The following is a 27,436-nucleotide window of genomic DNA, read 5'->3' as shown; positions in this document are numbered from 1 at the left end:
CCAATTTAGGAATCTTCAGTTCCACCAGTAATGCCTTACTACATTAGTTCTTCAGTCTGTTCTGACTGAGCACTGCAATGACATTTTCTCCGACTAGTAAAGCCACCTCTCCTCCTTTAATCCCTCCCTCTCTGCTGCATCTAAAACAACGGAACCCAGGAATATCGAGCTGCCAGTCATGCCCCTCCTGCAAACAAGTCTCACTATTGGGTACAATATTGAGGAGATCATTTTCGTAATTATCTTGAAGCTAGTAGAATCATGGTCACTGGTCTCAAGAAGTTCCCACGTTGACAGTTCAACCACTTACCCAGCTTCATTTCTTGAAATAATATATTGCATGTCACCTTCTCTGGTTAGGAAAGCTACCTATTGTTTCAGAAAGCCTCACATGTAATAAATTCTGTCCTAACTAACCCATTAGCAGTGCCAGCCTATATGAGGGAAGTTAGATCATCAATAATTACACCACATTATTGCTTTACCTATCTGTGATTTCCCTATATATCTGCACCTCTAATTCCCCCCTAGTTCCTGTTGACTCTTGGGGGGGGGCTTTTGTATTATCCCATTACAGTGATCAATTCTCTTTCATTTCTAAGTTCTACCTATAATGGACATTCTCCTGGGATACTCTCTCAAAGTATTACCACAATGTTCTCCCTAATCAATTGTGCAACTTTCCTACTCTATTACCTCCATTCTAGTCACACTGGAAGTGTTGATACTCAGAAGACTGAGCTGCTAGTCTTGCACACCATTCAACCATGTTTCCATAATAACTATTATACTGTATGTGACCAAATCTGCTAATCCTTGCTCGAGTTCACCTGTGAGGGTTATTACATTGAATAAAACATAGTGTAACTTATCAGCCTTCCACTCTCCCTGTCGTGCTCTTGCCACATGGACTTGCTTGCTTTAACCTCTGTATTTGCTTTAATTTTCTGATCTGTTAGATGACAACTCCAGGTCCCACCACATCTCCAGACTAGCTTAAACCGCTGAATAGCACCAACAACTCTCTTTGCAAGGATATTTGTAGTCTTCCAGTTTGGATGCAACCCATCCCTTGTGTACAGGTCACCTCTTTCCAAGAAGGAACCCCAATGGTACAAAACTGAAGACCTCCTATCTGTAGCAGTTCTTCAGTCTTGCAGTAATTTGACTTATGTTGCGTATGCTCATGATGAACATCTATGAAGTGACAGATCTCTGTCACCAGTGGCTTAAAAAATCCTCCTGATGTATTATTCCTTAGATAGCAATAAACTGAAGCATGGATCTGGTATTATCTTCACGAATGTGTCCATGGACATAAGCCATTCCCAGCCTTCTATAGGTATCTAGATCTTTCCTGCTTTTAATGTTGCACTGCAATTTGACCTTGTGTAGCACACCCACTGGAAAATATCAGAAACAGAGAAGTAATATTAAGCACCTCACTCATTGCACCTGAAGCAAGTCATTTGGCAGCCTCAGAGGAAATGTATTGTGGTACCAATTCCGCAGTGAATTGGTATCATGAAAATCTGCTTTCCTATGCTTTGAAAACAGGAAAGTATATTCCAGGTATAGTTGAAAATGAATGACATAATTCCATGTGCATCCTATGTGGCAAACATACCACATAATATATGTGAATATGCCAAGGTTAAATTCTGTAGACTGTGTGTGCTGTTCAGAATGATCGTGCTTCCACACACAAAATTATACATAAACCATAGCAAATGCCAAATTTTGTGTGCAAATCACATTCGGAAGTTGCTAAAAACAAACTGCAAATTAAATATAATAAAAGATATCAAGTTAATTCTGACAACAATTTCATTTGTTTACCTATCATGTGCCAACTAGAGTGCATGGAGACCAAAGTGCAAATGATGCTGTGCTAATAAAAGTGCAAAAAATCCTCATCTTCAGGTAAAAAGAGGACACGTAAGCAACTGATGAGCAACATTTGGGATAATATAACCCAGGTGATTACAGACAAGTGCTCTGATGCTAAGACATGGCTCCGTGTCAAGGCTCCATATCAGGGCTCTGTGTCAAGATCCCTCCTGTTTGCTGTTCGGCGCTTATGCCTGTTTAAGCATCATAACTCAATCTCTGTGCCTGTGTCCTGCACTTGGGTCCACCTCATTCGCCATGTTCCATTGTAACAGAACAATCTGACCACTATGGACCCAGTGGACATGAATACCCTGCAACAAGCCCTCACCAGCCAGGGCTCCCCACTGGGTCTGCACGATCAACTTCTCTGGGATGTCATAGAGAACCTCTGTTCCCTGTCTGCTAACGTAAAGAACATCGGTGACCAGGTGGACTGAGTATCCACTCATCTTACCCCACCCACTCCTGGAACACTGTCAGCCCAGCCCAGACAGCCTGTAGTGGCAACCCCCTATGTGTCAGCAATACCTTCACCAAGAGAGCCACACGTACCTGAACCAGAACACTATGCTGGGGATTTGGGGAAGTGTCGGGCCTTCCTTCTGCAATGCTCCTTGGTGTTCGATCAGCAGTCATCCACGTACTCCATGGACAAGTCAAATACAGCTTATATCACGGGGTTGTTGCAGGGAAGTGCCTTAGCGTAGGCTACAGCTGTTTGGGATAATCAGCCGGATATATGGTGAGCCAGACAACATTCCCTTCTGTCCCCCGAACCCGGATGCAGATCCAAGCTACTTTAAGTTACGACCAACAGTCCCTGCCTCTGTCCGCTCTAGTGGACTCTGGTGCCGAGGGACACCTGTTGGATGAAGACATAGTTTCCTGGGCCGGAATTCCTTGGGAATCGTTGAGTACCCCTCTGGAAGCCCAGGCACTGAATGGTAGACTTCTGGCCCGAGTCACTCACCGCACACCACCCCTGTCTCTTATTCTCTCTGGGAACCATTGGGGACAGGTACAATTTAACCCAATTTCCTCTCCTCAAGCTCCTATAGTTCTTGGGTACCCCTGGTTAAGCTGCCATAATCCCCACATTGATTGGTCCACTGGGAAGATAGGCAGCTGGAGTCCGTTCTGTCACTCCACTTGTCTACAGTCGGCCCTTTCCCCTGTGAAAGTCACCGCAACCTCGTCTGCCTCTGAAACTCCTGATTTATCCAAGGTTCCAGCAGAGTATCACAACCTGGGACGAGTGTTTAATAAACAACGGGCCCTTTCCCTGCCTCCACACCAACCTTACGATTGTGCTATTGACCTTCTCCCTGGAGCCCCTCTACCCACCAGTCGGCTGTATAACTTGTCCCGGCCAGAAAGGGAAGCAATGGAGGCTTACATAAATGAATCTCTCGTGGCGGGCATGATCCGACTCTCATCCTCCCCTGTTGGCGCAAGTTTCTTCTTGGTGAGGAAGAAAGACGGTTCACTGCACCCCTGTATTAACTACTCTGGCCTAAGTAGCATAACCATAAAGAACAGGTATCCACTGCCCCTTATCAACTCTGCTTTTGAACCACTTCATGGAGCCACCATCTTCCCCAAGTTGGACCTACGAAGTGCCTGTCGTCTGGTCAGGATAAGGGAGGGAGATGAGTGGAAAACAGCATTTAACACCCTTCTTGGTCACTTTGAATACCCGGTCATGCCATTCGGCCTCACCAATGCCCGCCCCCCCGTCTTCCAAGCCCTGATAAACAATGTCCTTAGAGAGTTTATTAATTGTTTTGTGTTTGTTTATTTGGATGACATCGTAATCTTCTCCAGCCGTCTTCAGGAACACACCGACCATGTCCATCAGGTTCTACAGAGGCTCTGGGAGAACAAACTATTCATTAAAGCTAAGAAGTGTGAGTTTCATGTCCCCTCAGTCAACTTCTTAGGGTACAACATCGACAGCGGTGAGTGAGAGCGGATCCTGAAAAGATCTGGGTGGTGGCGGAGTGGCCAAAGCCCACGACACGCAAGCAACTCCAGCGGTTTCTGGGGTTTGCAAACTTCTATCGTCGTTTCATCAGTGATTACAGCCGGGTGGCAGCACCCTTTACTCGACTCACTTCACCTACGACCCCTTTTCACTGGGGCCCCGAAGCTGGCTCAGCATTCTCGGAGCTGAAGAGGCGTTTCACCTCTGCTCCCATCCTGGTCCAACCAGATCTCTCTTGTCAATTCGTTGTGGAGGCCGACACCTCCAACTCTGGGGTGGGAGTGGTCCTCTCCCAATGTTCCTGCCCTGACCAAAAACTTCATCCTTGTGCCTTCTTTTCTCGCTGGCTGTTCCCCGCCGAATGAAATTACGCATAGGGAACCGGGAATTACTGGCCGTCAAACTGGCTTTGGAGGAGTGGAGGCACTGGCTGGAGGGAGCGGAACATCCGTTTATCGTCTGGACTGATCACAAGAACCTTGCATACATCCAAACCGCCAAATACCTGAATTCCCAGCAAGCCCGTTGGGCATTATTTTTTAGTTGTTTCAGGCTCACACTCACCTATTGTCCGAGGTCCAAGAATGGGAAGTCCGATGCTCTCTCCTGTCAATACATTTCCAAGGAGGACCTTCCCAACCCCGAGACCATCCTTCCACCATCCTGTGTAGTGGCTGCCCTCACCTGGGAAATTGAGTCCGTAATCAAAGAGACCCAACGGACTCAACCTGACCCAGGCAACGGACCCTCCAGTCGCCTCTTTGTGCCCGATTCTGTGCGGTCACAGGTTCTCCAGTGGGGGCACATTTCTCATTTCGCCTGCCATCCCGGAATTGATCAGACTCTGTCCCATCTGAAGAAACATTTCTGGTGGGCCTCCATGGATGCTGACACCCGTTCCTTCGCCTCTGCCTGTTCTGTTTGTGCCCACGGAAAAGCCTCCCACCGACCACCTGCTGGATTGCTTTGTCCCCTACCTGTCCCTAGCTGCCCTTGGTCGCACATTGCGCTGGATTTCGTTACAGGACTACCCCCTTCACATGGGAACACTGCCGTACTCACTGTGGTGGACCACTTCTCCAAAGCCGTGCATTTCATAGCCCTTCCCAAACTCCCTACAGCCTGGGAAACAGCCGCACTTCTCATCCATCACGTCTTCCGCCCTCATGGGATTTCCTCTGACATTATTTCTGACCAGGTTCCCCAATTCGTCTCTTAAGTCTGGAGGTCTTTTTGTCAAGCCCTTGGAGCCTCAGTAAGTCTGTGGTCCGGCTTTCATTTGCAGTTGAATGGTCAAACAGAACAAGCTAACCAGGATTTGGAAGCAGCATTGTGCTGCATAACCACCAACAACCTGCCTTCCTGGAGCACCCATCTCGCTTGGGTAGAGTACACCCACAACTCCCTGGTCAGCACCGCCACCGGAATGGCTCCCTCGGTTACCAAACCCCTCTGTCCTCCACTCATGAAGATGACATTGCTGTGCCTTCTGTTCAGGCCCATCTCCGTCGGTGCCGCAAGATCTGGGAAGACACATGCACGGCCCGGCTCCAGTCAACCGACCGCAACCGGAGGATTGCCAATCGCCATCGGATTCCTGCACCTGATTATCGATCTGGGCGAAGGTTTGGCTCTCTTCTAAAGACATTCCCCTCAAGAATGAACCCAGGAAACTCACCCCTCGCTACCTGGGACCATTCGAGATTGAGAGTATAATCAACCCCTTGGTGGTCAGACTCAAATTGCCAAAGTCTATGCAGATTCATCCTACATTCAACATCTCCCAACTGAAACCTGTATCTGTCAGCCCTTTGTGCCCTCCTGCCGAACTCCCTCCAGCCGCCCAGATCATTGACGACCACCCAGCATACACCGTCCGGCGAATACTGGATGTGTGCTGCCGAGGCAGAGGCCTCCAGTACCTGGTTGATTGGGAGGGATACGGCCCGGAGGTTTCCTCTAATTTCCTTTGATTGTGCCACGGTTCCAAATGTTAATTTCCGAACTGCTTCTAATTTTCTTTGATGACAGCACATCTGGTTTCCATCAGGAAATGCAGTATAAGAACCCCGACGTTACAACCACTAGTTGCCAGATCGTTGGTCTTTTTCCTGTGTAATAACTAACGTTTCCCCACCACTTAGAACTGCTTGTTCTAAGTTTAGCTCCATGTCAAGTCTCTGAGTTAAGGCTCTGTGTCAAGATCCCTCCTGTTTGCTGTTCGGTGCTTATGCCCGTGTAAGCATCATAACTCAATCTCCGTGCCTGTGTCCTGCACTTGGGTTCACCTCATTTGCCACGTTCCATTGTAACATAAATGACTCCAACAGATTCACAGGTGAAGTGTCACCTCACCTGGAAGGACTTTTTGGGCTCTGAATAGTAGAGAGGGAGGAGGTGTAGGGGCAGGTGTAGCATTTGTGCTGCTTGCAAGGGTAAGTGCCACAAGAGAGATCAGTGAGGAGGGACGAATGGAAGGGGAGTCACATAGGGAGCAATCCCTGTGAAAAGCAGAAAATGAGGGAGGAGAATTGAAAGATAAACATGGTGGTGGTATCCCATTGGAAATGACGGAAGTTACAGATTATTACGTGCTGGACGCAGAGGCTGGTGGGGTGGGGTGAGGACAGACATGTGCGAAACGGAAAAGATATGGGTGAGGGCAGCGTTGATGGCGGAGGAAGAGAAGCACCTTTCTTTGAAGGAGGACACCTCCTTAGCTCTGGAATGAAAAGCCTCATCATGAGAGCAGATGTGGCACAGACAGAGGAGTTGAGAGAAGGGGGTGACATTTTTACAAGTAACAGGGTGGGAAGAGGTGTAGTCCAGGTAGCTCAGAGAATTAGTGGGTTTATAAAAGGTATCAGTAGATAAGCTGAGATAAAGACAGACATCGAGAGATAAAGACAGACATCGAGAAAGGGGAGAGACGTATCAGAAATGGGTTATGGAAATTTGAGGGCAAAGTGGAAGTTGGAGGCAAAGTTGATGAAGTCGACAAGCTCTGCATGGATGCAGGAAGCAGCACCAATGCAGTCGTTGGTGTAGTGTAGGATAAGTTGGGGAGTGAAACCAGTGTAGGCTTGGAACATATACTGTTCCACACAGCTGACAAAAAGGCAGGCATAGCTGGGACTCACTTGAATGCCCATTTGATTGAAGGAAGTAGGAGGAGCCAAAGGAAAAATTATTGAGAGTGAGGACCAGTTCTGCCAGATGGAGGAGAATGGTGGTGGAGGGGAACTAGTTGGGTCTGGTGTCCAGAAAGAAATGGGAGAGCTTTGAGGCCTAACTGGTTGGGTCCCGTTTAAATCTTACCCTTTTCACCCTCAGCTTACCTTATAAGAGGGAAAAGATTACCTACATTATTTAGGTCAGGAAATTATGTTGCAGCTTTATAAAACTCTAATTAGACTGCATCTGGAGTACCGCATATAGTTCTGATCACTCTCTTATAGGAAGGATGTTGAAGCTTTGGAGATGGTGCAGAAGAGGTTTAGCAGGATGCTGCCAGGATTAGAGGGCATGCGCTACAATGAGAAGTTGGACGAATTTGTTTTGTTTTCTCTGGAGTGGCAGAGGCTGAGGGGAGATCTGATAGAGATTTATAAGATTAAGAGAGGCATGGATAAAGTAGACAAAAGCATCTTTTTCCCAAGGTTGAGATGTCTATACTGGAGGGCATGCATTTGAGTTGAGGTACTGGAGGGGTAGTTTCAAGAGAGACGTGAGGCACAGGTTTTTTACATAGAGAGTGATGCGTGCCTGGAATGCACTGCCTGAGGTGGTGGTAGAGGCAGATACATTAGGAGATGTTTACATAGGCACATGAATGGAAGGATATGAACATTGTGAAGGCATGAGGGATTAGTTTTATAGGTCATTTAATTACTAATTTATTTGGTTCAGCACAACACTGTGGACCAAAGGGCCTGTTCCTGTGCTGTACTGTTCCATGTTCTATGTAATTATGCAGCTGCAGCAAGGCAAGTAGCATTTCACTTCAAAAATGCTGTCCCTGCTGTTTTGCTAAATATATTTATTGTTCAAACTTTTTTTGCAATTCAAACATAAATATGGGTTCATTGCACAAACTATTTTACAGTAGCCACATGGCTGTAGTTGACCCTTTATTGTATTGTGATAGCAGATCCCTGAAAAAAGCAATACCATGCTTCTTGGAACAAGTTTACAAAAAGCAACTACCATCTCAATTATGAACAAGAATGAATTGCATCATGTCTATTACTGTTACAGGTACTAGTTCGAAGTCTGGCGTCAAATATCTCTAACAGGCTAGCTTAAAAGAAGGATTCTTGCATCTGAACACATTAGGTATACCAAGCAGCTTCCATGCATGATGGAAGGACAACCACATGCTATACCTCTGGGGGAAAAGGGTTGGATATCCATAAAGTACTTGGAATATGTCACTTAACCCTTCAAGCCTACCCCGCTATTCATATATGATTTGCCTCGGGCCTGATTTCCTCCTCTGTTTCCATAGTTATCAATTCCACATATTTCACAAATGTATTTACATAATCTTTATTTGTTTAGTCTCCATAACCCTCCAGGGTGGAAAATTGCAGAGATTTACTACTCTCTACAGAAATAAATTCTTATACACCTCTATTTTAAACAACATCTTGTGACTATTCCTCTTCATTTGAGATGATCCCATTTACCCTACTATTTCTCTTAATGTATACTATACATTTCAATAAGTTTACTCCTTCCGTTCTAAACTCCGAAGAATATAAATCTAATTTCTTCATCTGCTCATGATAAAAAATCCCTTCGTCACATGAATTAGTATAACTCTTTTGGACTGCCTCTAATGTCAGTAGAGGGTCACTTACTGAATAGGAACCAGATGAGAACCCAGCATAGTCAATTCAGTATAAAGCCAGATTTGTGTAATAAACCAAATGCTTGCTACATTGGAGAGTCTTCTCTGAAGAAGTCAGATCCCACCCAGGAGGATGAAGAAACCTAATGCCATCTTGGTCGATGGCATGATACGGAAACTGGAATCCATTTTACTAATAGAGAATTGTGGAAGCCAATACCATATAGTGTCTAATAAACTTGAATATTTTGTTACAACCATGCTGCCATTGGGCTTCTTAACAGAAAGGAATTTGTGGATTGTGGTGCCAGCTACTTTGTCCTCCACGAAGTCACTGAGTAAGCTCTGCAGGTACTACCCAGTAATATTGTGGAGAACAGATCTGTTGTCACTACAGTGAGAAAGTGATCTAACAGGAGTTTAATAGCCTATTTCTGATCCCCTCACCCATCCATCTCTCATTATCCTTGCAGTTGCCAGTCAATTAATTAGTGAACATGAACCTAGGAAATCAGATGAATTGATCTTCGTGGAGCCAGCGGACCTCATCACTTTGATCTTCAAGGTAAAGTATTTGAAAGGCTACCTGATGATCGTAACTTGTGGAGGGTACATCATGCAACAACACTGACTTGAGTTTAATGCATCTGATTAACATTCTTCAATTATATGGCGGAGGATATCCCCCTTAGTTGGAGCATCTCACGTTCCCACATGCTGCCTCATTGTTGGCTTTCACAATGAGGTCTCTTATATTCAGGAAAACAAATGGAAATTGTGTGATTATGGTTTTCAGAATACCTGTTCAGTCTTCAGAGGTAATCCTGAGCTTTTAGCTGCCCTTAACCACAATGACTTTTCTGTCTTTGGCCTGGGAGACTTTTACAATGAAACTCAAAAAGATGTTTGAAGTTAACCACATCCTCCACCTAAACAAATTATTTCCTTCTGATTTGACAATGAATTCAACTACTTCATATAGTCAGCCAATCTAACCTTGCATCTCACGTTTTCAACGATCACAGAATAGTTTTTCCTTTCTCTAGTTATATTAATTTTAATGTGCTCTTTTCTTTGTGCATTTCTCAGACATACTGGTTGTTATTTACTGGTCATTATTATCTTCTTTTGTCTGGCTTCATAACCATTTTAGTCATTCAATATTTCCTGCTTCACACCCTAATGTGAACTTCCTATTTGTTCTTTCCATGTTTTGGCCATTCTCTGAAACTTAAAAGTTTCCCAGTTCTGATGAAAGGTCATTGCCGTCAATAAAAAAATAAATATTTTTCTCCCTCATTAAATTGCTGAAAATTTCTGGTATTTTCTGCTCTGTCCCCTTTACCTTCTTTTTCCTCTTCCTGTTATGACACCCCAAGTTTGGCCATCTGGCAAAATAGCTGATGGTAACAAGTAGTCTCTACTATGAATATGAGGCAAATCTCCAGAAATGTCAATACCTTCCCTTTGGGTACCTGATGAGTCAAGGCAACTAAACCTATGCTTGAGTGCATCAATGGTATTCACAATGATATTCCTGAATTGATTCTTGTGTGGGGAATTAGCTTGTACAAAGAGCTTCACAAGATAGCTATGAACTATGGCAAGCCTTAAAACCCAGTAACCATGTTGCTTTCAAGCTCAGTTATGTAATTATTAGTGCATCCTAGTAGCTCTGGGTGGTATAATGGTGCAGCAACTGGAGCTGTTGCCTCACAGTTCCAGCTATATGAGTTCAATTTAGACCCCTAAAGCCATCTGTGCGAAATTTGCCCATTCTTTCCAGTGACATTATGGATTTCTGCCAAATGCTCTGGTTTCTTTTCACATACCATTAATGTGTCTTGGTAGGTTAATTGGTCACTGTAAACATACTTAATGAAGGTGGAATAGGAATGTGAACAGAATAGGTTGTAAGGAAAATAAGTGGGGGAGTGGGATTACTCTGTGAGCCTGAATAAACTTGATAGGCTGAGTTGTTGTAAACAAAAATGGAAACATTTTTTGGATTGAATCAATTTATTTTAGCAAGCCCTATTCTATTCAATTTTCTTTTTCAACCTTTTTTGGATCAAGCCTATCTAGTCTGGAAAACTAAAGGTATAATTCATTTTTCTGATTTATTTTTGGATAATTCTTTCATGTCTTTTGAACAATTATCCAATAAATATAATTTACCTAGATCCCATTTCTTTAGATACTTACAGATTAGAAACTTTTTAAATACTGTTCTTATAACCTTTCCGATTTCACATTCATCGGATATAACGGAAAGAATTCTAGATTTAAATCCTTTTCAGAAAGGTTCAATAGCAATTCTCTATAATATGATTATGAAAATAAATCCAGATGTATCAAATTCAATTAAGAACGAATGGGAAAGGGAACTTAAGCTTACTTTACCAATAGAGAAATGGCAAAATTTTTTTCAATTAGTTAATTCTTCCTCTATATGCACTAAACATGCATTGATACAGTTTAAAGTAGTACACAGGGCTCATATGTCCAAGGATGAATTAGTTCATTATCACTCTCATATAAATCCTGTATGTGATAAATGTCATTCTGAGATAGCCTCATTAACTCATATGTTTTGGTCATGCCCTTTGCTGAAGAAATACTGGGACAACATCTTTGATATTATTTCAACTGTTTTGAATATTGATCTACAACTTCATCCTATTACTACAATCTTTGGTTTACCAATGATAGAACAACATCATCTGACCTCCTCAGCTTGTCGGATGATTGCTTTTGTTACACTAATGGCTAGAAGATCCACATTATTGAATTGGAAAGAGATTAATCCTCCTACTACATTTTAATGGTTTTCTCAAACAATGTCTTGCTTAAATTTAGAAAAATTAGAAGCGTCTTTTATGACCCTTCTATTAAATTTGAAGAGATTTGCACACCATTTATTCAATACTTTCATATGATGTAATTTGACCCTTTCCAAATCTATTTTGTTACTCCATATACGGGGAAAGAGCGGAGTTAACGACACTAATACTCTTCTCTGAGGTACCATAATTGCCCATTCTTTTTCTTTTTTTCTTTAGTTTTTTTCTAGTTGGTTTTGATTTCTTTTTTTCTTTTGAGGTATAATTTTTTTTCTTTTTTCATGTTTTTTTAATTTTCACTTTATATTTTCCTATATCATATTTGTACTTTTTGAGATTTTGGGAGGCTCATTAATTATGTGTCAATTGAGTTTATACTTGTATAAACTATTTATCAATAATGTAATCCCAATTGCTCTGTATCTATCTTCTGTAATGTTTATGATGCTGAAATTAATAAAAAGATTGAAAAAGAAAGGAAAATGGAAACATGGAAATTTGCATGATCCACTGCCAGAGGTAATTGACAAACAGTATCTCAAATAAATCAATTCTCTTGTTTTAAACTAAATTGAAAAGTGAAACTAGGAAACTTCTTGTGGTCTTTGTTTCTGAAAATAGGAACTGGAATGCAGTCAACCTGGAGAGTGGTTAGAGACTCAGAGACTCCAAGAATCCTGCAAGTCAAGTTTATATACGCTATTGTAGCCTGCAAGATTCCAGGGATTCCTTGACTGAAACAGGCAATACAGTCCTGGCTGCACTTTTACATCTCATGATTTTATCACAAGGCCACAAATCTCTGATGTAATCTCTTCAGTAAAGCTTTTGTATGTATGATCAGATCCTGGAAATAATGCAACAGTTTCTCCTCAAAATTATCAGGAAACATTCTGTTGAGATGCCCATGATCAATTTACCTCCTTGACTTCCATGGTTTCCATTAAAGCAGCCTAAGACTTGCTACTTAGACAAGATTTTAAGATACTATCTCTGAAAAATACTAACAATTTTGACTGTTGATTGTTGACTGCAATTTGCTCTGGCCTCCAATTCCCAGGGCTTCGGGCACTTTCCTGTCGATTATCTGTAGCAGCACTATTTATTCCAGTGCTATTACAGTCTATAATTAGCTTGGTAAAAATATCTAAGATCATGTGATAAAAATGAGTCTTCCTGCCATCCACGTGACAAAATTGACCAGTTTTGCTCTTCACTTGAACCCTTAGGTTTGTAAAATGCTTTATCAGAACATTATATTGTAAATTGTACTTTGTTCGAATAGTGTAAGAGGCTAATGACAGAGAGGGCACAATGGGAATGGGATGCAGAATTAATGTTACAACTGGCTAGACTGTCCTGAAAAGTGGTCATCTATTTTTTATTTGTTTTCACCAATGTAGAAGAGAACACATCATGAGCAAAAAATTATACTAAATTGGAATAAGTAAAACTGACCCACTGTTAATGGATGTTTCAGTCATGGGACAGTGGGAAGGAAAGAGCTGCTATGAGATCAACAACTGGCATTTGTGAAGATGGAACAATTAACCAGTCGTGGAGAAAGCAGCCTCTTCAGAACATAAAATGGGAAGGGAAAGATGTGTCTGTCTGTGATATCATTTTATAGGATCGGCATTGAATGTGAAAGCTAATTATGTTCAGAGCTAGGACAAGGGGAACCATATTCTAAGTACTTCTGGGTGTGTATGTGGGGTGGGCGTTGGGGTTGACGTTCACAGCTGAAATATGAGAAATACAACAGACATAGTTGAGAGTCCTGGCAAATTTTAATGAACAAAGAAGACATCTCAGGATCTCTAGTGTGGAAGTTATTGCCATCAAAACGGATGTGATGGAGCCAAAGGAACTGGGAAAACAGAATGCTTACAGGAAGCATGATGGAAGGAGATAACTGTGTGAGTCTGCGGCCTTGAAATTAATATATAGTTGATAAACCATCTCCTGAGATGTGGACTCATAAATTGAAGAGGGGAAGGGAAGTTAGAGGTGAAAGTAAGTGTGAAATGGTTAGACTAAGTCACAGAGAGACAATTAATGTGTACACTCACAAGATTGTTCTGTGAGTACCTCTTTGTCACTCTGTTGCTTGACTCACTTGTAGAGACCAAAGTACAGAAACAAAGTCCACAGCAGGATACAAAGGTGAGGGGTGAATGTAAAGATGTAAAGCCTTCTCAGCAAAACTATATTTGGAATAGTACTGTAGGTGTATGTTGTTTTCGTTTTTCTATTCAAAACATGAATTAAGCTTTGAGACTTTACCATCTTTCCGCAATAATTTGAAGTTCAAAGATACTGAGGAAACTGAATGTATAATAGAGATGTTGAATGTAATAGGATCAAGTCATTGGAAAGCTCAAAGAGAAAAGTAGGTAGTATAGGTTGGACCATCATGCTTGTAGGAAGCAAAATCTGTGAAATGGAAAACAGAAGTAACTAGGATGGGTCGCGATATTTGGGAAAGAATGTTCTGTTGAACCAAGAAACATGTCCTCAGATGTCTGATTCCAAGTTCAGGTCAAATTTTGGAAGCTCCAGAATGTCCTGTGGCAGCATAATGGAAGAAGATCCAAGTGTCCCTTTTTCTCTTTACTATCTCTGGAATAATACATTGCTTACTACTCATTCTATAATTTATTAAGATTCTATAATTTATTCAGAAATTATGTAAAATTAATTTTGAAATTGTTTTACAATATACAAATCACCTTCTCCTAGTAAATTTCCCTATAAGGTCTGTAAGAAACCATAATTTCTACTAGCACAGAGACAAATACCATACATCCCCAGTACATAATAGCTGTAATCCCTTATGGATCTGAAACCAAGGAAAAGCTCTTTGACCATGTTTCTGTCAGAAGACTGTTAACTATTGGACAAACTAAGAACACAATTACTTACTTTCAATTAATATGAAAAATACAACAAATAAAATAATGGCAGTAATAATGGAATTAAAAAGTAGTACCTGTTGGATAGAAGGTCTGATGATACTGTGAAGGAGGAGTAAGATAACTGGTATATTTCTGACCAGCAGGTCCTATCTCTTGAGATCCTTGAACATGCACATTATTAGGATTTGGTTGCAGACTATAGGTGACCTCAGTAGGAAATCGTTGTATGACAGAAAAAGGAATTGCTTTATCAGAAAATGGAGAAGACGAGGAGGTATCAATTTGTCCAGCCACTATTCCAATAGAGCTGTGCCATGTACGTGGAGGAATTGGGGTTCGATCTAGGCCACCAGGGTTAGAACCTGACAAATTTTTAATGGACACTGTATGTAAAGGACTTTGATTGTGTGTCGATGACAAAAATGGGTATGGGGACAAATTTTCTCTGCGGAATGTTCGTTGAAGTTGGCCAACTGTCACAGGTCCTGTATAAAACATAACAAATGAGATTATATTATACGGTGGTCAACTTTTATACATACATATATAGGGTATGGGCTTCTTACCTAATAACAGAGCTACAATGTTATTGCTATTAATGAACAAATATTTAAAAATTCTGTACAGCATTACTTTGTCACCACTGTACTTTAATGGAGGTATTAACAGTTAATGCCTTCATTAGTATAACTAGTTAGCTAAGATGTACAAAAACATCAAGCGTTTTCTACACCAATTTCTAGTTATAGTTCATAATTTTAGTTACCTGATTTTCACCAATTAAATATTACTTCATTCCACAAATTATTCATATCTGTAAATTCCTGAAGTTTTACTAAAGTTAAAATTTGGAAATAAGCTTGCTCTATCTTTGTATGTTCCACAGAATATAAAGGGGATAAAGGAGTTGATCGTTTTTTAAGAGTGAATAAAGGATGGTGGGGAGGGGTCCATTTTTATGACAGTATCATAATTTGAAAGATATTATCTTATTTTGAGTTTCCCTAAATGCTTATACTGTAATGAAATGTGGTGAAATTAGGGCAATGATCATATTGTTTATGGGGTATTAGCACATTATTTGCCCCATTAAGTAAATAAGACCATAAGACAAAGGAGCAGAAGTCTGCCATTCAGCCCATCGAGTCTGCTCCGCCATCTTATCATGAGCTTATCCATTCTAACATTTAGTCCCACTTCCCCCACCTTCTTACCATAACCTTTGATGCCCTGGCTACTCAGATACCTATCAATCTCTGCCTTAAATACACCCAATGACTTGGACTCCACTGCTGCCTGTGGCAACAAATTCCATAGATTCACCACCCTCTGGCTAAAAAAATTTCTTCGCATCTCTGTTCTGAATGGGCGTCCTTCAATCCTTAAGTCATGCCCTCTCGTACTGGACTCCCCCATCATGGGAAACAACTTTGCCACATCTACTCAGTCCATGCCTTTCAACATTTGAAATGTTTCTTTGAGGTCTCCCCTCATTCTTTTAAACTCCAAGGAATACAGTCCAAGAGTGGACAAACGTTCCTCATATGTTAACCCTCTCATTCACGGAATCATTCTAGTGAATCTTCTCTGTACCCTCTCCAACGTCAGCACATCCTTTCTTAAATAAAGAGACCAAAACTGTCCACAGTACTCCAAGTGAGGTCTCACCAGCGCCTTAAAGAGCCTCAACATCACATCCCTGCTCCTATACGCTATTCCTCTAGAAGTGAATGCCAACATTGCATTCGCCTTCTTCACCACCGACTCAACCTGGAGGTTAACCTTAAGGGTATCCTGTACGAGGACTCCCAAGTCCCGTTGCATCTCAGAACTTTGAATTCTTTCCCCATTTTAATAATAGTCTGTCCATTTATTTCTTCTGCCAAAGTGCATAACCGTACACTTTCCAACATTGTATTTCATTTGCCACTTCTTTGCCCATTCTTCCAATCTATCCAAGTCTCTCTGCAGACTCTCTGTTTCCTCAGCACTACCAGCCCCTCCACCTATCTTCGTATCGTCAGCAAACTTAGCCACAAAGCCATCTATACCATAATCCAAATTGTTGATGTACAATGTAAAAAGAAGCAGCCCCAACACGGACCCCTGTGAAACACCACTGGTAACCGGCAGCCAACCAGAATGGGATCCCTTTATTCCCACTCTCTGTTTCCTGACAATCAGCCAACGCCCTTTCCACATATGTAACTTTTCCATAATTCCATGGTCTCTTATCTTGTTAAACAGCCTCATGTGTGTCACCTTGTCAAAGGCCTTCTAAAAATCCAAATATACAACATCCACTGTATCTCCCTTGTTTAGCCTACTTGTAATTTCCTCAAAAAATTGTAATAGGTTTGTCAGGCAGGATTTTCCTTTAAGGAATCCATGCTGAGTTCTGCCTATCTTGTCATATGCCTTCAGGTACTCTGTAACCTCATCCTTGACAATCGACTCCAACAACTTCCCAACCACCGATGTCAAGCTAACAGGTCTATAATTTCCTTTTTGCTTCCTTGCCACTTCTCAAATAGCAGAGTGACATTTGCAATCGTCTAGTACTCCAGAACCATGCCAGAATCTATCGACTTTTGAAAGATCATCACTAATGCCTCCGCAATCTCCACAGCTATTTCCTTCAGAACACAAGGGTGCATTCCATCTGGTCCGGGGGATCTATCTACCTTTAGACTATTCAGCTTCCTGAATACTTTCTCTGTCGTAATTGTGACTGCGCACACTTCTCTTCCCTGCCACCCTTGAGTGTCTGGTATACTGCTGATGTCTTCCTCAGTGAAGACTGATGCAAAATACTCGTTCAGTTCCTCCGCCATCTCCTTATCTCCCATTACAATTTCTCCAGCATCATTTTCTATCGGTCCTATATCTACTCTCACCTGTCTTTTACTCTTTATATACTTGAAAAAGCTTTTAGTATCCTCTTTGATATTATTTGCTAGCTTCCTTTCATAGTTAATCTTTTCCCTCTTAATGACCTTCTTAGTTTCTTTTTTTAAGCTTTTAAAAACTTCCCAATCCTCTGTCTTCCCACTAAATTTTCCCTCTCCTTTGCTTTAACTTTGGCTTTGACTTCTCTTGTCAACCACAGTTGCATCCTTTTCCATTCGAAAATTTCTTCATTTTTGGAATATACCTGTCTTGCACCTTCCTCACTTCTCGCATAAACTCCAGCCACTGCTGCTCTGCCGTCTTTCCCGCCAGTGTCTCTTTCCAGTCAACTTTGGCCAGTTCCTCTCTCATGCCACTGTAATTTCCTTTACTCCAATGAAATACTGACACATCAGAGTTCGGCTTCTCTTTTTCAAATTTCACAGTGAACTCAATCATGTTATGATCACTGCCTCCTAAGGGTTCCTTCACCTCAATCTCTCTAATCACCTCCGGTTCATTACACAATACCCAATCCAGTACAGCCGATCCCCTAGTGGGCTCAACAACAAGTTGTTCTAAAAAGCCATCTAGTAGACATTCTACACATTCTCTCTCTTGAGATCCAGTGCCGACCTGATTTCCCCAATCCACTCGCATGTTAAAATCCCCCACAATTATCATAACACTGCCCTTCTGGCAAGCCTTTTCTACTTCCTGTTGTAATTTGTAGTCTTCATCACTGCAGCTGTTTGGAGGCCTATAAATAACTGACATCAGGGTCCTTTTACCCCTGCGATTTCTTAGCTCAACCCATAAAGATTCTGCACCTTCCAATCCTCTTTCACCTCTTTCTAATGATTTAATATCATTTCTTACCAATAAAGCCACACCTCCCCCTCTGCCTACCTTCTTATCCTTCCGATACACCGTGTACCCTTGGACGTTCAGCTCCCAGAGACATGCATCCTTCAGCCACGTCTCTGTGATGGCCACAATATCATACCTGCCAATCTGTAGCTGTACGACAAGATCATCCACCTTATTCCTTATGCTGCGTGCATTTAAGTATAACACCTTAAGACCGTATTTGGTACTTTTCACTTTGATTTCACTGCAACTTTATTGCACTGCAACTCATCCCAATGGCTACAAATTTGCCCCATCACCTGCCTGTCTTTCCTGACATCTTTACTGCTCACTATCTTAGATTTATTTCTGTTTCCCCCTTCCCCCGCTCTATCATTCCGGTTCCTATCCCCCTGCCAAATTAGTTTAAACCCTCCCTAACAGCTCTATTAAACTTTCCCGCCAGGATATTGGTCCCCTTCGGGTTCAGGTGTAACCTGTCCATTTTGAACAGGTCATACTTCCCCCAGAAGAGATCCCAATTATCCAAGAATCTGAAGCCCTGCCCCCTGCACCAGTCCCTCAGCCACACATTCATCTGCCAGATCCTACTATTCTTGCCCTCGCTAGCACGTGGCACAGGCAGCAATCCCGAGATTACTACCCTGGAGCTCCTGCTTCTCAGCTTCCTTCCTAACTCCTGGAAATCTCTCTTCAGGACCTCCTCCCTTGTCTTATCTATGTCATTGATACCAACATGTACCAAGACAACTGGCTGCTCACCCTCCCCCTTCAGGATATTCTGGACCCGATCCGAGACATCCCGTACCCTGGCAACTGAGAGGCAACACACCATGCAGGTATCTCTATCAGGCTCACAGAATCTCCTGTCTGTTCCCCTGGCTATGGAATCCCCTATGACTACCGCATTCCTCTTCTCCCTCCTTCCCTCCTGCACAACAGTGCCAGAGACCCGGTCACCGTGGGCGTCCCCTGTCAGGTCATCCCTCTCAACAGCACCTAGAACAAGATACTTGTTGCTGAGGGGGACAGCCACAGGTGTGCTCTCCACTGTCCGGGCATTTCCCTTCCCTCTCTTGACAGTGACCCAGTTTTCTGACCCCTGTAGCCTAGGGATGACTACCTCCCTGTAGCTCCTGTCCATCACCTCTTCACTTTCCCTGATAAGCAGTAGGTCATCAAGCTGCAGCTCCAGATCCCTAACACGGTCTCTGCAGCTTGGTGCACCTGGCGCAGATGTGGCCATCAGGGAGGCTGGAGGTCTCCCAGGATTCCCACATCTGACACCCAGAACAAAGCACTAACCCTGCAGGCATGCTATCTAATTCTACAGGAACGAAACAGGAAAAATAAGTCTACTCACCCACTTACCTCGCTAAACAGTTGGTGCTTCACTCTCGACTCTTCCCGTTTACCGCCGAAGCCCGTTGAAGCCAAAGCCCTACACTCTGCTACCGCTCACTCCGCTGCCCGCTCCGACAGCTGCTCACTGTATAGGGTGGTCTCCTTTTTAAACTCTCCGCGCTGTGCTGTTACGTCACGTGCCTGCGCAGTCTCGTCCTCCTATGTTTATAAATGCTGCCTCCTAGTACAGTAATCCTTGCACATTCCATTTTCCCGTCTTTATAAATGATTCTCTTTTTGTTATATATACAATTCCCTTTCAAGTTATTTCCATCAATTCTGCTGCCAATGAACTACAGGTTGTAGCCAGTACTCTGCTGAACGTAACTATATCTGGAATCCTGGAGCCATCCATGACTAGCAACTACTTCTATTTCTTTGCTCTTTATAAGTCAATAATGACTTTGTACACCTCTATCAAATCTTCTCTCAAGCTTCTTTTGCCAAGGAAAACAGTCACACCTCTCTAGTTCTTCTGGTTACACTGTTCTCTACTGCAGTGTCAAACTCCAAGAAAGTCAACTGAGGCCCCTTTCTGGAATTCCAGGTAGAGACAATATTTGTCAGTGCAGTGATTTGTAGAATTTCAGTTTTAGAATTCATGACAAATTAATCTATCAATTGAATGCATCAAAGTCCTGTGAATTACTTAAGCCATTAAAATTGTGCTATTCTTCATTATTCTAGACATATACAGAAAGACTGACATCAGGTACCATGCTTTGCCAAATTAAATGTCGGTAGACTCCTCCATTTAGAAAGTTTCACAGTAACTACACTATAAGGTCAATCTTGCTGTGTGGAAAGCAGATAATTGTGGTGACACCTGTCAATAACAGAAGCTTTGAACTTGAAAACATAACTTCTCTCCATGTGAAATGACTTTGATAGGCAGCACTCGATGGACTTTCAAGACAATCAGCCCATCCTAATTCTTTGTAAATGCACTCTCCCAGATAGATTATCTCTACAAATAATGGAAGATTACTTAAAATTATCTTAAAAATCATATAATACATGAGGGATACAATTGTGCTCTCAAAACAAAACATTTCCAGAACAAGGAGGCACAATTTAGATATGAAATCAGGGGAAAAAACTTTCACACAATGGGTAGTGGTATTCTGGAACTCTTTCCAAAGTGGATCATTATTACAGGATTTATTAGAATGATAGAAAATACATGAGAGACCAAATTACTACCTTGTTCGTAATTTATTTTAGTTCTGATTTATTTTCATCCTCAGTTTTCTCCTTCCTTTCCTTGAAAAAATGAAGTCATGGAGTTACCATAAATTCTAACAAAGTGATAGGCCATGGGTTCATCACAGCTTCATTCACTCTCACACTTATTCAACATACACAAAAATTTGCTTATGACAGAATTCAGTGGTTAGTTTTCAGGGGCAGGAATTACTCCTTCTCTAGTTCTCTGACACTTCGGCAAAGCCCAAACATTTCTAGATCACTCTTACTTAAACAGCACTGTTTAAGCATAGGAGCAAAGGAGTTTAGTAGCACTTTTAGGATTTTACTTTACACAGGAGCGACTTGTAATGCCTATGGGTCATTGTGAATTCCGTTTCTGTGAGATTTAATTAGTGAATCATGTAGCATATTACCAAAGTCAAACTAAGGACACATATGCACAGCTGCAACGAGAAACTTACTTGTGGCAACATTGCAGGTACATAGCCATAGATACATAACATTCATAAGAAAATCTTAAAACAAATTTTTTTACATTGAAAACACAATCAGAACAAGGAACACCATGTCCATTGTAGTGCACTGTGGTCATTGTTTTGTTATACTGAGATGGTGATTGGGGTTTTGCAGGTTGGTTGAAAATTGAAGGGAAGCAGCTGCATTTGAACCTAGTAGGGTAGGATGAGGCTTCTGTACTTCCTGCCTGAAGGTAGCTGCAAGACAGTATGACTTGGATGGTGAGGATCTTTGATGATAGATATTGTCTTCTTGAGGCATCTTGTACACAAATGCAAAAAAAATGCCTTATCCATATGCATTAGATTCCTCTGTAAGTGCAATTTACACCCACCCCACAGCTGATACCAATATCATCTGAACCATCCAGTTCCTTTTGTCTCTATCTTTTCAGAAACCTTCACTTCTTTTCAGTGCAACTTAAAACATTGTTGTTTAGTAATATTTCCTAGTTCTGAGGAGTGGTCATTAACTGCCTCTTGAACTCTGTTTCTCTCTCCATAGATGGTACCTGACTGAGTGAGTACTTCTGCACTTCTGTTTTTAATTCAGATTTCCATACCTGTCCGTTTTTCACTTTTTTTCCTGAGTGGATATTGTTTGATGTCTATTACATAAGAACAACATGCCTCTACCTGTTTACAATGCTTCCTGAGATGGTATTAAAACAAAGTTCATTTTGGCTTTGTCAGTGGTCCTACGTAATAATCTAATCTAATCTAATAAAGAAGTGAAATACAATGTTTTGTAACATTTCTGGCCATCAATGTTACTAAAATAGCAATCCTGCAATCAATCAACCACATTTCAACAATTCTCAATTAATCCTCACCATCTAATGGAGAGGAGTACAATTTTTTGCTGATTACTGGAATAGGCGGGTTAGCCTGCAAAGATAGAATATACTGTCTCCCAGATTAGCGGCAGCCAAGTCTCTTGCTCTGAGGTCAAATTAGAATAGGAATAAATGGTTTGAATTCATTACTGACAGTTCTGTGTCCTTAGAGCACAAATTCAGAAACAGTGCTGGTCAGGAAACGTATGAATCATTTGACATATTTTAAATTTGGTCATGCATATGAGGTCTACAAAATAATGGAGGGAATCTTACGCAGATGTCTGGGATTGTTTTGGTGCTTTTTAAAGGGGGATTGAACAGCTGGAGAGTCCATCTTCCTTTAGCTGGGTGTCTTCTTCTCTTACTCCCTTCCCATCTATCCTTTCCAGCTTGTACTGAAGTTCTCAGCATTCCCAACTAACTCCTCTTCCCTTCCTACCCAGGTTTCTACATTTTTCAAACCAACCATTCTTACTTCCAGTTTTTATCCTTTTTTCTAACCTCCATTCCAATTCCTCTTATTACCTCTCAGCCTAATCCACACTGCCCAAGATATTGACTTTCTTTGGAATTCCCATCCTGCTGTAATTGCCTTTCCATCTCCATGATCTGCTCTCCAGCACAATCACTATAATTTTCACTGCCCAAAACAGCAGGAGATTGTGGAGAAAACCCCGAGCATAATATGCTGGTTCTCGAGTCCAGCACTATTTTGGAGCAGCACATAAGCAAACTGTTACCATAGAATGGAGAAAAATAAAGTTCAATTATTGTTTTCAAATGGGAACTAATAGCTACTGGGAGAAAAAAAATCTGCAGGAAAGAGCTGGGGAATAGAATTAATTCAAATGTTCTTGCAAAGAGCTGGTGTAAGCTTCATGAAATGAATGACTGCCTTCTGCACTCCAATTCCTTGTGCAGAGGGTCAAAGGATCACTTTGGTTCAAAAAGCTAACTCATCAAAACTACCTGAAGGGCCATTTATGATAAGGAATAAATTATAGTGTGCTAGAACTGTTCATATTATATGAGAAAATGAAAATGAAAAACTGAATATAATGACATCAAAATATTGAGGCACCCTTGTGAATTTTTTTCCAGAGTAAGATATTCATATACCTAGTATGGTAAAAAGACAGCCATGTTGTTAATTATACCTGCCATTAACTTTCTCTCTCCCCACTACCTATCAGAGTCTATAACTGTAACTCCATCCCTACCATGTCTGTCTCCTTTGGTCTGGCCAATGGAGTCCATGGAATTGGTGAGATACCTCTGAAAACGGTTGGGTGGTCTAGTGTTGACCTGGAGCCCAGCTGCCAGCTTGGCTTTGTTGGCACTGGTTAACCTTTTCATGTTGACAAGTAGCTCTGGGTGATCCTGTTTAAAACTGGGGTTGTGGAAGTGGTGAAGTAGCCCATCCCCTGCCCCCAGCTCGCCAGGCACTGGGTGCTCGCTGCTCCCTTGTCCCAACTTCCTAAAACCGTACAGGTTGAGCTGGCGGATGAAGCTGGTGAAGTTTGTAGTTTTGAAGAGCAGGTCGGTGTTGGGCTCTAGTTTGGCACCGTTGCTGACGTTCTTGATCGGGGCGAGAAGCTCAGATTCGAAGAGCTGCTGGTCGACGATGAGCCCTTCTCCGCGGGGATCCCAGCGGATCGAACGGTACCGGGGACTATTCACGATGCGCCACAGTTTGGCTGGGAAGTTATTGGGGTTGATCGGGGTGGAGAGAAGAAGCTCCTCCATTTCACGGCTCACAACAGGGCTCATCAGGGGAACCGATCCAATTGATTGACTAAGCATGAAGTGTGGCAGTGGGCAGTTTACAGGAAAAGAGCGCTCCTTCTGACAGATGTCGATCGGTGCCAATCACTCGGGCGGGTTCCGATGCTGATCGATCCTTCGATGGAACCGTTAGTCCGCGTTCCCGAAACCGCCTTTTAAATTCCAATTCTGGCCAATCAGTACCAGAGCTCGGGCTCATGCCCAGCACACGCGAATAAACGCCCGCGGCACGCGCATGGCACGACCCCGGCGATAAAACTGTCCAGAGCGCACGCGCTTGGAGGCAAAGTTGCGCACCGGGGCAGGCGGCCACTCCGCACCTCGGCGACGCCTCCCCTCAGAGGTCCGTCCCCTCGTGGTTCAGTCGTCCACGGAGCGCGTGCATGTAGTTCCGTTCTATACCCGACACGAGCCTTGTTTTCTTCACTAACCAACCAGCAAGTCATTGATTGGACATTGGTGGTTACTATCTAACTGATGATACTCATCGGCAGATGACTTATGCTACACAAATTGATGAATGCCTGAGGCACGACTCGGATCTGCTCCAATTTGCCTACTGGCACAACAGGTCCACGGATGCCATTTTTCATTGTATCTTTATTCAACCCTGGAATATCTGGACAGCTAAGAGGAATACATCAGGATGCTCTTTGACTACTGCTCGGCATTCAATACTATCATCCCCTCAAAACTAATCAATAAGCTTCATGATCTTGGCCTCAATACATCCTTGTGCAATTGGATCACTTCCAGTCAGTTCAGATTGACACACCATCTCCTCCACAATCTCCATCAGCACAGGTGCACCACATGGCTGTGTGCTTAGCCACCTGCAAGACTTGCTTTACACTTATGACTGTGTGGCTAAGCACAGCTCCAAAGACATATTAAAGTTTGTTTAGGACTGCATCACTGCCATAGACCGAATCAGAGGCGGTGATGAATCAATATACAGGAGGGAGATTGAAAATAAGGCCACAACAACAACTTCTTGCTGAATGTCAGCAAGACCATTATTGACTTCAGGAGGAGGAAACCGGAGGTCCAAGAGCCAGTCCTCATCAGAGGTGGAGAGGGTTAGCAACTTTAAATTCCTTGGTTTTATCATTTTGGAGGATCTGTTCTGGGCCCAGCATGTAAGTGCAATTACAAAAAAAGCACAGCAGCGCCTCTACTTCATTAGGAGTCCGCAAAGATTTGGCATGACATCTAAAACTTTGATAATCTTCTACAGATGTGTGTTGTTGAGTATACTGACTGGCTGTATCACAGCGTGGAATGGAAACGTCAATGCCCTTAAACAGAAAATCCTATAAAAAAATAGTGGGCATGGCCCAGTCCATCATGGGTAAAGCTCTCCCCACCCATTGAGCACATCTGCACCAAGCATTGATGCAGGAAAGCAGCATCCATCATGCAAGACCACCACCACCTAGGGCATATTCTCTTCCAGCTGATGCCATTAGGAAGAAGGTACAGGAGTCTCAGGTATCACACCACCAGGTTCAGGATCAGTCTCCTGAACCAGAAGGGATAACTTCACTTGCCCCATCACTAAACTTCCCACAATCTATAGACACTCTTTCAAGGACTCATCTCATGTTCTCAATATTTATTGGTTGCTTATTTAGTTATTACTTTTTTCTTTCTTTTTGTATTTGCGCAGTTTGGTGTCCCTTGCACACCGGCTGTGCACCCTGTTGGTGCGTTCTTTCATTGATTCTATTATGATTATTAGGTGTATTGTGTATGCCCACAAGATAATTAATCTCTCAACCCCTATCTGTCACTATCTGTCATAAGGGGGCGCAGGAGGCAGACCCAAATGCAAGACACAGACACTGAAGTACTAGGAACAGGACTCGGTGTGTCAAGAAAGTAAGGGAAGTGGGGAAGAAAGGATGCTGGACATTCACACAGGCCCTGGACGAGACTAGGATGCAGGGCCTGGGCTAGGATATGGACAAGAAACACGGAACCTGGACAAGGAACTAGCAACAAGGAACCTGGACTAAGGACCTGGGTCTTGGTTGGGACTAGGAACCTGGATCTTGACTTGGAACCAGAATTCAGGTTTAGGTTAGGACAAGACATGGCTACAGTCGTGGTGTGGCTACAGGACTGGACGTGAGATTCCTGGACAGGACAAGGGAACTCCAGCACAGGGTTGGGCGAGGTACCTGGGCAGGACGAGACACATGGACAGGATGAGAACACGAAGCCTTGACTTGGTCTTGGAACTCGGGAACCTCGGAGCCTTGGTCTTGAGCACGGGAAACACGGAGCCTTGGACTTGAACACAGGAACATGGAACACAGAGCCGGGACTCCTCCTTGGGAGCAGGACGTAGGGCTGGGACTCGTACACAGCACACAGAGCCAGGATCCCCTCCTTGGGAACAGGACCAAGGGCCGGGGCTCTTTCTATACACAGTGTTCGTCCATCATCGACGTCGATGAGGACCTCGACACCATTATGATGGTGTCGAGACTAGCGCATGATTTAGATTTAAGTGAGGGAGAGTTGCACAGTGTCAGCCTCACTCTTTCTTCCCAATTCCCACCTGGATCCAGTGGCAAGACAGAGTTGAGACGGCTGGAGATGGGACTAGGCGCAGTGGATGACCAGGACGTCTTCTGTGTCTTGTCCTGCTCTACACGTTCCACCACACTTGCAGAGACCGCCTTCTTGACCGTTGGAACTTCCATAGGTCTCATCTGCTCAATCTGCCAGAGTCTGTCTTCACATGCTGGGATAGACAACTCCCTATCTCACCGAGGGTTTGAGACCTGTCGGTTACCCTCACCTGGTTTAGCCGGTTTGTCAAAGCCGTTGCCTGGGGTGTGGCCACTGTCACATGCAAACAGCTATGGGGAGCCACAGGTGAGAGCTGAGTGCCAGGTGGGGACACAAAGGTGGACTAACCGCTTTGAAAAGGACGCGACATATTCCCCCACTAGAGGTGCTACCCCTCCTTGACACCCCATACTATGTACTATACACAGTACACTGAACACGAAGAAACAGCTCTCCACTCAGGGTAGTGGTAAACAGCCGGACCTACCTAGCAAAGGTGAGGACACAAACAGACAATTCCAAAGAATGACAGACTGTTCCTTATCTTGACACACCAAGGCCCCGGTCTTGTTCCGGTGGTTGAACTTGACAGCATTACAGGCAAAGACGCAGGTGATGCTTCAGGCGAAGGTTGCAGGCAAGGCTTCAGAAGGAAGGGGAAGGGAAGGGAACAGTTCAGCCAATGAAACTGAACCCAGGAGCTATTTATGAGAATCAGGTGCCTCAAATGAGGCACCCCAACAGAACAAGGGAAAACTGAAAAACCTGGAATAAGGATCAATGGACTGGACCGTGAACCGGAGTGTGGATTTCACGGACCGGACCATGACACTATCTTTTTGATGAGAAAAATAT

The 27,436-nt window shown here is 43.0% G+C and overlaps 1 protein-coding gene across 1 annotated transcript in view; it reads right to left on the bottom strand.

The window, feature by feature from the left end:
- The window catches only part of hsf5 (heat shock transcription factor family member 5), a 76,942-nt gene extending 52,959 nt beyond the window's left edge, over window positions 1-23,983 (bottom strand). Inside the window, exons 1-2 of the mRNA XM_072243656.1 lie at window positions 23,437-23,983; window positions 14,565-14,975 (exon numbers count right to left, since the gene is read on the bottom strand). Of these exons, the coding sequence (XP_072099757.1) occupies window positions 14,565-14,975; window positions 23,437-23,962 (937 nt within the window). The 5' untranslated portion in view covers window positions 23,963-23,983. The remainder of the gene's footprint in view (window positions 1-14,564; window positions 14,976-23,436) is intronic.
- Window positions 23,984-27,436: the final 3,453 nt, after the last annotated feature.

Source organism: Mobula birostris, chromosome 25, assembly GCF_030028105.1.
Source record: "Mobula birostris isolate sMobBir1 chromosome 25, sMobBir1.hap1, whole genome shotgun sequence".
Lineage (NCBI taxonomy): Eukaryota > Metazoa > Chordata > Chondrichthyes > Myliobatiformes > Myliobatidae > Mobula > Mobula birostris.
Note: the sequence above shows the minus strand (reverse complement) of the source record. Positions and strands in the feature narration are given on the sequence as shown.